Source organism: Gossypium hirsutum, chromosome A12 (genome assembly GCF_007990345.1).
Source record: "Gossypium hirsutum isolate 1008001.06 chromosome A12, Gossypium_hirsutum_v2.1, whole genome shotgun sequence".
NCBI classification, from domain to species: Eukaryota; Viridiplantae; Streptophyta; class Magnoliopsida; order Malvales; family Malvaceae; genus Gossypium; species Gossypium hirsutum.
In genome coordinates, this window is record NC_053435.1 from 13,598,020 (window position 1) to 13,609,339 (window position 11,320).

Consider the following 11,320-nt stretch of genomic DNA (forward strand, 5'->3'; position numbering starts at 1 on the left):
GTCCACCGGGTATTTCTTTTTCTCTTTCTGAAATTTGTTTCTGTTTCTGTTTTATCTTAATTTATAGCCAGAATCAAAGCCCTCAAATGCATAAGGTAAATAAAAAGTATAGCTTAAACTTGTTGTAAAACCAATAGCTAGGAGCCTAGGATATGTTACAATATCATCAGTTGATGGACAAGAGCAAACCTTTGTGGTAGCTCATCTTGCGCTTTAAAAGAGTGGAACCTCGGAGATTTGAAACAGTACTTAAGATATTGGCACGGCTCAATCAGACCAAAACCACTGATGCTTCAACTCTTCTGAGAGATCAAAAACTGCGCCTTGTTTCATGTCTGAGTGAACCAGGCCAATATCACAGTTACTATTCCATGAAATGTTAAAGCATGGAAGAAAGCGTTGGATGGATCCCTAAATAAAACATTAAGGAATGAAACAGAGAAGAGTGAAGCATATTGGGAGGAAAGATGGGTTAAAAAAGAGAGCAAATAAAACAGAGAGAGAGAGAGAGAGAGAGCTGAGGGGGAGTACGAATGTGTGGGTGGGGGGATTTAGGAGAGTGAGAGGGGTGTCTGCAAAGAGCATTTAAAACCCTCTACTACCAAAGCAGAAAAGTTGGCCCATTGCATTTAAATCCATTATTCTCCCTCCCATTGTCCCATCTTATCCATGTTTCTCTCTTTCTTTTTCTTTGACTAATCAGTTCCTAACACATACTATACAACGCTGCAGAAGGACCGTTCTGTCGTCTAGGATGGAAATTAAGGGTTAAAATGACCTGTGTTACCTCTCAAATTAACTCCAGCTAAATATGAACATGTGGATATGGATGTCGTATAGGTAGCGGAAGTTTTGTCCTTTAAGGTGATCACATGGGCGGTGGTTGAAGCAAGAAGGCAGAGGTTGAGAGATATAGCCCATGCCATGACCGTAATACTCTGTGCAACAGCTACCAGCATCATTAATGACGGAATCTCTATCTGGGACGGACAGACAGCAACATTAATAGGCAAGGCAAGGCAATCAGACACACTCTTTTTAGAAACTGGAAACCCTTGTTTCAATCCAGTATGGCTGTATTTGCTTTGCTGCTTGGAGTTGGAGTTGGAGTTGGAGTTGAGGTTAATTACACTAAGTACACGTACCAGAGAAGAGAATTGTACATTTTGTTTTTTCTTTTTTCTTTTTTTAATATTCATTTTACTTTACATGGCAACCAAAGCTAAAATTCCTCTAGCTTCGATACTGTCTGCTTGATTTAGGTGATATTGCTTATATGTAACGTAAAATGTGATGTGTCCAACGGATCGTTGTGTTGTCCGCTGTGGCGGATGCTTTCATTTTGGGTGCATATCAAACAATGTTTTGTTCTGGTTATGTCAACGACCTTTCATTACTATCGGCGAACATGAACGTTTTTTCACCTCTAAATCCAATTAATTATTTCTCAAATGAATATTCATAGCCAGCTAGTCAAGACAACGAAGAATGTTAGTGTATTCATATAATATTATATTGATGGGGGATTATTCCAATGTTTCACGTCAAAGAAAACTCCAAAAATGGTTGCCCTTTATACTCAAAACACCCCCAAGTATGTCCAAAATTTCAAAAAAGAGAAAATTCCCATCTCTCTTTATGAGCTTCGAGGGCTATCAGTCATGGTCTCTCCCTTCAGGTCTTGTTCCTGATGAAGCATCACCTGAATGGCTTAGCAAAGGAGACAATGCATGGGAACTGACAGCAACGTCCTTTGTTGGCCTGCAAAGCGTTCCAGGGCTAGTGATGCTGTATGGGAGCATGGTGAAGAAGAAATGGGCTGTCAACTCAGCTTTCATGGCCCTCTACGCCTTTGCCGCTGCTCTACTTTGCTGGGTTTTATGGGCACATCAGATGTCTTTCGGATACTATAAAAACAGCCCATTGGTTGGAAAGCCCGTTAATTCACTGTCCAACGTATTTCTTCTGGGACCAACGCATGTTCATTCTATGCTGCCAAATGCTGATTATGTATTTTACCAGTTCGCTTTTGCTGCCATCACAGTGATTTTGCTGGCTGGATCATTGCTTGGGAGGATGAACTTCTACGCTTGGATGATATTTGTTCCTTTGTGGTTAACCTTTTCATATAGCGTAGGGGCATTCACCATATGGGGATATGGATTTCTTCAACACAAAATCATTGATTATGCGGGTGGATATGTCATCCATCTTTCTTCTGGGGTGGCTGGTTTTACTGCCGCATATTGGGTAATATTCGTATACCAATTCAGTCCATTAGATATTGGATCCTTTTTTTGCTACATAGAAATTGTCACGTCATCATAAACAAACATGGTGATTGCAGGTGGGACCTAGACATTCGCATGACAGACAGCACTTTCCACCCAACAACATAATTCAGATTTTAGGAGGTGCTGGATTTCTGTGGTTGGGATGGACTGGCTTCAATGGAGGATCTCCACTTTCAGCAGGGCTGGTCACATCTTTAGCCGTAATAAACACACATATCTGCACCGCCACCAGCCTCTTGGTCTGGCTTGCTTTAGACATGGTTGTGTACAAGAAGAGCTCGGTCATCGGTGCAGTCCAGGGGATGATCACGGGACTTGTTTGCATCACTCCTGGTGCAGGTTAGCCTTCACTCAAACACATATCACAAACATTAAGTCATCTTTCTCCAGGTTTGTTTCACTTTTAACATCTGATATATGCATGGGGCAGCAGGGCTTGTGGATCCATGGGCAGCGGCCTTAATGGGTGTGATGTCGGGATCAATTCCATGGTACACAATGATGATTTTGCACAGAAAATCAGCCTTCTTCCAAAGTGTGGACGATACATTAGGGGTGTTCCATACACATGCAGTGGCTGGTGTTTTAGGAGGACTCCTTTCCGGTCTCTTTGCAAAACCCAAGCTTCTGAACTTGATGTATGGAAATGACGTATATGGTCCAGGCTTACTCCACAGCGGGGGACATATCCACCCTGGCCTCAAACAAATGGCTTATCAGTTTGTAGGTGCCATATTCATCGCTGCATGGAATGCTGTTGTTACTAGCATCATTTGCCTTGTTATAAGCCGCATTGTTAATTTAAGAATGGATGAAGAGGATCTTGAGGTAGGGGATGATGCGGTGCATGGAGAGGAAGCTTATGCACTGTGGGGAGATGGTGAACGGATGCCGAAACCTCGCCGTCTCTGTATACCGCTTATTTGCCGTCGTTTAATGCCAACCCCTGTTTAATAAATTTGAGATTAATGCTGCATGCAGTGCTTTTGGATTATTGTGATTTTCGGAATATATATTATATATCCCATGACCATTGTTACATGCTTATATTAATCTACTGGTAAACTATCTGTAATTTCAAAGCATTTTGAAATACTATTATCTGCTGCGATATATTTATATCATCGATTAATCCTCCCCATCTTCCCTTGTTGCTTTGTGCCAAGTCATTTTTTTTTCATTTTTTTTTATTCACAACTTTTTCTAAGTTCAATAATCATGATCATGGCTGTGCACACATTTACCCAAACATTTTTAAATTAAATCTGTTTTTTCTAAAGCATGAGTAGTATATTATAATCTTAATTTTAATATATTATACTATAGTTAACAACATAAGAAATTAATGATTAAAATCCTTTGATACATCTCAATGATTAGAGTTTAAACTTTATTGTTATAATAGATGGAATTGATCTTAAATAGAGTAAATCCAAATTGAATCAATTTGAGTTTTAATTTTTAAATTCAACATACCTCTCAAGTTGGCAGATTCTAAGTTGCATAGCGACAAGATTAGAAAAGGTAAAATTATCATAAAAATTTCTGTATTTAAATTGTATTTTGTTCCTTTTTATGCATAAAATGAATAAATTAATTTTTGTATCTTAAATCAAAAAGTAAATTAATCTTTCTATTCAAAATTTCATCCATTTGATTAATTACCGAACTCGTTCTGGTAAATACCTTAAAAAATCATAAAAAATAATAATAATTTATTTTCACTGTTAAAAGTTAATTTATGTATGTCAACAAGAAATTCACATGGTACACTATTTTATAGTCTAATTATTCCGTTAATTTTTAACAATAAAGAGAAATGTATACCTGGTTTACCGACCATAAAGCAATTCCTTATTCTCATTGCACGTTTGATTTATACACAGACCTTGCATCTCTTATATTAGCATCAGAATCCAACTTTTGGGTACCAACAGTATCCCTTTTAATGCTAAAAACAATAAGATGATTAAAATAAAATCAACTAAAAGAAATTTAAAATTAAAAAATAGAATTAAAATCCAACATTGTATGCATACATAAAAGGAAAATTGAAAGACAGTGTAAACCAAATATACCATTATTTTTTTTGCTCTTTACAAATATGCCAAATCTTTCTCACAAACTAGCTACTACTTCACACATCAAGAAACAATGGTATTGCTGATATGATTTTACAAGGTCCAATCCTCCATTCCATCTCTCTACCAGTGTATTATGTTGTAAGAACATCCGGAAGCTGAATGGAGTGAGCTCCAATTACTTTACCACCAACATCAGGAAAATTCTCATGTTCAGGGAGCGGGTTTACTTTTCCATCCATATCTACTTGCAATGGATACATCATCAGGTGACCCTGCAATGGTGAATACTCGGCATCAGTGAATTTCTTCCAGTTCTCTTCAGCAATACTATTCACCATCTTCACGCATTCCACACTTTCTGGCTCCTTGAACAACTTATTTAGCTCCCCAAGATGCTCTGCCCATAATGACATTCTATATCCGTGTACCTGCCAATTCCAGAGAGCCATCACACAATAAAACATCCGAATTATGGTCAACAGCTTCCTAGCAATGCAGCCTCACTGATTAAAGCATTTTTCGTCTACTACCATATGAACAAAGGAGCAGAAATCTGCAGATAGTTTCGTTTTTAGGTCCTAAAAACAGTTTTGACACAATGTTCACCATATGTCACATTTTGATATATTTTGGACATCAAGTATAAAGAAAGACAAATAGCTGGTGAACATCATTTAAGTTCATTCAATGCCTTTTTCTTACCAGTTACCATCTCAGAACAGCAGCCAAAAAATTGGTCCAAAAATCAACAGTTTTATCAGAAGAAACAATAAGCAAAAAGATAATACATACCTGACCACGAGGATATTTTTTCTTAGCCCATGTATAATGTGGTTGATAGGCACCCATAGCTATCTCTGTGTCTTTTGTACCAGCCATGGATCTTTGGTTAATATTAGCCGATCCCACTATTACATACTCATCATCTACTATCATTCCCTTTGCATGCACGTAAATCATGAACCGACCAAATTTTGCGGAGTCAGAGACCTAAGCAAAACATAAATACGTTAAACTAAAGATAAGCAACTCCTCACTTCATTGTTAATTATTGATACATCTATTATTCCATCTATGTTCAAGGAACTCTCCACTGGTTATCAAATCTAAAAACTAGAGCTTATCAGCAAAATAAATAAATAAAACAATCACAAAAATCCAAATGTAGAAATCTAGAGTTACGTAGGATCAGTCCAGATCCAATTTCAAGACATTAATCTACAACAAGAATCTAAAAAGTGACTAAAGGGATATATAGTTGAGCAATTACCGAATTGTTACCACTGAGCATTTCCTGAGAGACCTCTTCCCGCTTACCAAGACAATAGAAATTGAGGTAATCTCGAGGGTGTGAGTCCTTAATTTGCATGGACTTGAGTTCTTGTGCAACAACATCATACATCATTTGCATTGTTTGACTCTGGAACACAAAATGGGTGAATATAAGCGGAATAGCTTTTCACTCTGCGTTTATCTAATCAGAACAAACAGAGAAACCCACCTTCATGCTTGAATAACAATAAATACAATGTCAAAAAAGAAAGCCCCCAACCAAAAACGAACTAACATAATAAAAATAGCTCCAAATAAGCTCAAGCAATAGAAACTGTATTTTCCCAAAGTACACTAGCATGAGCATCCTTCCGGGATTGGAAGGTCTTGCATCGGATATCAAGTCTATGCTCAGAACAACCTATGGACTAGCAATGAAACAACTTAAAAGAAAAAACAATCTTCAAGAAATCAAAGTTACATATTGGAACAAGCACAAATAGCATTGCTGGTTCATGTTTTTATCGTATGAATAGACATAAGAAGATTACAGCTAATGTAATTCAGGAACTAGATACCAACCTGCCAATACAAAATTTCCTGTACAGTGGCAGTTTTGGGATCACCCTCTGGCCACAAAGGAATGATGATATATACCGCGAATCTCTCCCTTGCTCTGATTTTACTAGCAACCTTTAGTGCCAGTTCCATAGGGATCAGATTATCAGCCCCTGTTTATAGCATAAAAGCAAAAACATATGAAGAACTAAAAGAAATAAAATAATAGTACATTTTAGCTTCTTTATTGCTACCAAAAGGTCAGGAGAGACATATCTCAGACAAAAATTTGTACACTAAATACTTGATACAGGAACATTCTTCTAGAGACAAATAATTCCATATATGGAGACAACTTCAGTGACAAAGGACAAGACTGCTGACCTGCATTTTTATATGATGGCCATGCATATGAAGATCCAAGAAAATACTGATTTTCAATATATATGTAATGCTGGGCAGATCTGATAGCCTGTATATAAGCAGCTTGAATGCTTTTATCTATCACCAGATTTTTTGCACAGAAAAGATTCTGCAAAAGAATACATCCAACACTAAGAGCTATAATATGGCATAATACAGAAATTAGTTACAAGTAGAAATATGGAACTGATGAAAATCTAGAATATGGAAAACCTAAAACATATCAGTTTTCCTCCTATCTACAAGTCAGAATAAAAGCAGTTTCAAGGAGAAACCTGATTTTCAGCTTTTTTGATGTATTTTGGAAATCCTTTCAGTGATCCAGAGTCAATGGAGCGGAAAATCTGTGGAAGACAAGAAATTAAACCAACATTGCAATTTCCTTTCTGTAAAATGATAAAAGGAACAAAATCAAACACATGGTTATCAGCAGTAAAAATTTAAAGAACCTGAACATTCCAGTTTTCACGATCATCTTTACTAAGAACATGTACTTTGGGATCATCATCTGGAACTATTGTAGTACCATCATCTGTCACAGCTAAGGGAGGACTTTGTATCCACGAGATTCGTTCTATCCTAATCATAGCATCATCACTCCAGTGAGATTTTCCTTTAAAAAGTAGACTGAACTCTTTCCACTTGGTTGATTTCCTCCACCGCTGCTCAAAGTTGATAAGAACATCATATGCAGCAGGCCCTTCAATTTTGCTGTGTAAATCATGCCACGGTTGCCTTGGAGCCATGGTTCCAACCTAAAAATATAGAGAGAAGTAGAAAGAAAGAAAGAAGAGAATATAAAGAAGTGCCAAGATTATAATTTAAAGTACTGGTACCTAAACCAGAATGTTTGATGATACAGTTGAAATTTAACTGAACTAAATGTCGGTCTTATATGCAAACAGCTTGTTACAAACTGCAACACAAGCACACAAGCCCTAACCCCAATCTAAATGGAGCCAGTAATATGAACCTCTTCCTCAACTTTTTCTAAGACATGCTCCATGTAGCAGTGAGCAAAAAAACAGACCAAACCGAAAATCGACTTGTACCGAGGTATTTGGACAATTTATGGAATGCAAGTTCAAAAGCCACGGTTACCCGAAATTGAACCGAATTCTGTTTTTTATTTAATATATAATTAATTTTAATTTTTTATGATATAAAAATAAATATTTTAAATTTAAAATAGTGAAAATAATTTAAAAGTTATTGAAAAATTATAGTATTCAAAATCCATAAAACAAAGCTCATTTTATCAAAATAAGTCTAAAAATTTAAAACAAAAATTAATATGAAAAACCCGAGAACTGAACCGAATTATGAAGAACGGTTCAAAAAATCTAAAAGACCCAACTGAACCGAACCGATATCACCCTAGCTCCATGTAAGTGAGAATGACATGGAAGATACAGGTCGATGGAACTTAAGAGATGTTGATCACTTAGAAGCAATGCTAAGAAATTACAGTCGTTAACGAGTGAACATTCATGACCAGGCTCAATTTTTACTCATCCCTTCTCCATTAACATACAAGATAGAACATCTCAGCAGAGGAAAGCATTAAGACAAAATTAGGCAATTACTTACAGGAAAAGTAGGATTATGAAAATCATCCTTGAAGACAGTGTCAAGATCACGAAGTATTCGATGTTCAGGTGTATCATAGCGACCATCACAGAGGTCGATACCTCCAACAAATGCAGTTATCTTTCGATTATTTCCAGCTGCCTGAGTGTCAACAAGAACACATTTTTGATGATGTGTAAACATGGTTCCAACAACCTGAACAAAATAATTGCAGAAGCGACCTCAGCAAAAATATTTAGTTGAAACATTTATCAGAATCACAAATAAAATTAGCCAAAATCGTAAAATAGTTTGCTAAACTAAATCTACTAAGCAAAACCAGAAGCAGAATATATGTACAGGTTGAGATCCATCAGAAGTCATCAACCTTCAAGCAACCCTACTACATTGCTTTTGTCAAAAATCCAGAAACCTGAATATGCAGGAAACAAGTTGTTCAAGGTAATCCAATATCCTGGTGCAAAGCATTAAGTAAATTCAAGTACAGATTGGTGGTGGGTGACAAGACAAAAAGAAACCCAATTTACTTAATTAGATAGAGGAGGTGAAACAAAAACATGATCTATGATCACTCAAGACACATAGTTGGAGATACATTAACTAGCTACTTAATAGTTCAAACAAATAAAACCTTGCCTGTTGTTTGAAATACCCAAGCTTACTGCTAGCATAACGAGGAGCCAGCACACAAGTAACAGACGAATGCTTAAAAAACTTTAACGTTTCTTCATCGTGCGTCTGCATCACTCCAGCCTGCATCACCCATTAACACCCACATCACAATCTCATAATTCGAATAGTCATTGGATAAAAAAATTCAGAGTTTGAGGGGGAGGGGACTTCTTTACCGTACGGATACCAAATTTATCGTGTGAAGTTTTATCATCCCAGACCAACAATAGAACTCTAACCCCTTCTTCAGATTTATATTTAAGCAATTCACCAAGCGTTAAGTCGCCGCCTCGCGGCAATGGCCGAGTAGGCTCTCTAACAAGCTTAATCTTATGAAAAACGGACCAGCCGACGATGTAAACCAGATGGTGAGCCTCGGATATGGCATAACAGATATCCTCCCAACACTTTGCTGGGCTATAGACTTTACCGTCGTCTAATTCTATTTTAGGCAACAAATCGTCCGTCACATGAGCATCTTGGTAAAGGGTCACCTGGCTCCCTTTCCTTAAAGGGAAATACGTGTGCCTAACGCCGGCTTGCTCTGGGTCGCTGGCGACTCCCTGCTTATACAAGGGGTTATTCTCGCAGGGCGTGAATTTCATATCGAGGTAGATCGCCGAGTCCGGCTTAGGAGGCTTCCCCGAGGGGCCAATGAGCGGGAACCATCCGGTGATATGCTCCCCCGTGGCGATCCTCGAGGCAGGGATTTTGGCAGTGCCGATTGCGTCAGCGCCGAAGAGGTCGTTGTCTTTGACATTAATATCGAGCTCAGTGACAGGATGAGCCAAAGGGATAATGAAATGCTCGTTCCACTTGGGGTTCTGGGAGTTTTTCAATACGCGTGTGCGAGCCACGGTGGCTTGGGGGAGGCAAACGGTGACGTAGGGATCGCTGGTGATGATCTTACGGTGGCCGCGGATTTTGGAGTCCTCTTCTTTAGCAGCAGTCTGTGCGGGAGACTTGCAAGGCTCACAGGTTAAGCAACTGCGGAGATGATTGACCATAAAATCCATGTTGGGCAATCTCCTGGCTTCAACAATGGTTAAATCCAAGTCACCGTGTAGGTAAATCTGCTGTTTCGATGCTTCCTCCATTTTCAGAGTAGAAAAAACAGCAGAAAAGCAAAAGAACCCAGGACCGGAACAGGTGTGTTATGTCGACGGTGGGGATTTGGCTTTGAAGGTAAAGCCGAAACTTGGTTGTGGTTTGTAGAACAAAAACAGGGGGAGACGTGGGTTTTGAGGAGATGGAAATAAGGTATATTATAATGAAAATGGCTACCGTAGCAGAAGAGGCAATCGTGCAGAGGCAGTTACAGACAGCTAAACTAAGCTCAAAAGCTGCTTGCTTTCCCTTGTTATGCTTGGATCATATGTATATCTATTTTATGTTTTCAAGGAACACGTGACGTCGCGTCTTAAATTTCTATGATTCAATAAAATCATTTAGCTGTAAGATACGCTTCAAATCTTCCCATTCCATTTATTTGAATGAAATTATACGATTAATTCCTCCGCTAAATTAATGATATATCCCCTTTATTTTTATTTGGTTTTTTAGGTTTTTTTATTGAAAAAAATAAATCGATTTTAGAGATTGTATAAAAACGCTTTCTATCAAGGTAATTTATTTTGAATATTAGAGTCCGTTTGTTTATATTTAAAAGCGTAAGTTATTTTTTAAAAAAGAGTTCATCTATAGATTATTTTATTTTTTATAAAAATTAACTTAAATCAAGCTTAATATTATTATATTGATAATAATTTTTATTTTTATTTTTAAAATTATTTAAAATATTATATTTTTAAATATTATTAAACATAAATATTTAATTATTTATATTTAGTCATATAATAATTTATTACTATAATTTATTATTTTAATAAATTATTTAATATTTCAATTTTATTTTAATAATAAATTTTAAAAATAATAATTTTAAATAATATTATTCACATATTATTGAAAATATTCAATATTAATATTTTAATAATAAATATTTATTAAAATTATAAATATATTAATAATAAATGTTTTGTAGTATAAAGGTTAAAATATGTCATAAGTTTATGTACACTTTACAGATTTGTAATTTAGTCTTTGTACTTTTATTTTCAAGAATTTAGTCATTTTACTTTTCAAATTTAAAAATCAAGTCCAATTGTTGACATCGTTAATTTTTTTTATCAATTTTGTTGATGTCACATTTTTAAATTAAAAATATTCACTTAGTAGTCATATAATTAAAAAATGACGTTGTAATGAATCTGAATTTAACATAATATTTTTAATATATGCAAAAACAATATAAAATATAAAATTATAGATAAAAATAAATTCAATTAAACAATGAAAAATTAAAAAAAATCTTATATGTATGTTTTTTTAATTGAAAACAACTATTATGAAATATTTTAAAGAAAT

The 11,320-nt window shown here is 36.0% G+C and overlaps 2 protein-coding genes across 3 annotated transcripts; one reads left to right on the plus strand and one right to left on the minus strand.

The window, feature by feature from the left end:
• The first annotated feature begins 548 nt into the window (after window positions 1-548).
• Window positions 549-3,445, plus strand: LOC121211301 (ammonium transporter 2 member 3). Of its 2 annotated transcripts, none has more exons than XM_041083974.1 (3): window positions 549-2,250; window positions 2,348-2,633; window positions 2,725-3,445. In XM_041083974.1, exons 1-3 carry the CDS (start codon window positions 1,489-1,491, stop codon window positions 3,246-3,248), a joined length of 1,572 nt encoding a protein of 523 aa, XP_040939908.1. In that variant the 5' UTR covers window positions 549-1,488; the 3' UTR covers window positions 3,249-3,445. The 2 variants fall into 2 exon arrangements, with proteins under 2 accessions (XP_040939908.1, XP_040939909.1); XM_041083975.1 differs by having other exon boundaries at window positions 552-2,250; window positions 2,728-3,444.
• An 824-nt stretch (window positions 3,446-4,269) lies between these two features.
• LOC121211302 (phospholipase D delta) lies at window positions 4,270-10,344 on the minus strand. The gene is made up of 10 exons (XM_041083976.1): window positions 9,070-10,344; window positions 8,858-8,974; window positions 8,222-8,416; window positions 7,081-7,386; window positions 6,907-6,975; window positions 6,593-6,740; window positions 6,233-6,381; window positions 5,649-5,798; window positions 5,171-5,368; window positions 4,270-4,806 (listed from the first exon to the last, which is right to left on the minus strand). Exons 1-10 carry the CDS (start codon window positions 9,988-9,990, stop codon window positions 4,510-4,512), a joined length of 2,550 nt encoding a protein of 849 aa, XP_040939910.1. The 5' UTR covers window positions 9,991-10,344; the 3' UTR covers window positions 4,270-4,509.
• Window positions 10,345-11,320: the final 976 nt, after the last annotated feature.

Bases quoted from the DNA above. Each gene is read 5' to 3' on its own strand.
- LOC121211301 (XM_041083974.1), top strand. From the start codon at position 1,489: ATGTTAGTGTATTCATATAATATTATATTGATGGGGGATTATTCCAAT. The intron at 2,251-2,347 runs GTAATATTCGTA...TGGTGATTGCAG, and splicing joins GTTTTACTGCCGCATATTGG to GTGGGACCTAGACATTCGCA. The intron at 2,634-2,724 runs GTTAGCCTTCAC...TGCATGGGGCAG, and splicing joins TTGCATCACTCCTGGTGCAG to CAGGGCTTGTGGATCCATGG.
- LOC121211302 (XM_041083976.1), bottom strand. From the start codon at position 9,990: ATGGAGGAAGCATCGAAACAGCAGATTTACCTACACGGTGACTTGGAT. The intron at 7,387-8,221 runs GTAAGTAATTGC...CTATATTTTTAG, and splicing joins TTCATAATCCTACTTTTCCT to GTTGGAACCATGGCTCCAAG. The intron at 6,976-7,080 runs GTTCTTTAAATT...TGTCTTCCACAG, and splicing joins GTGAAAACTGGAATGTTCAG to ATTTTCCGCTCCATTGACTC.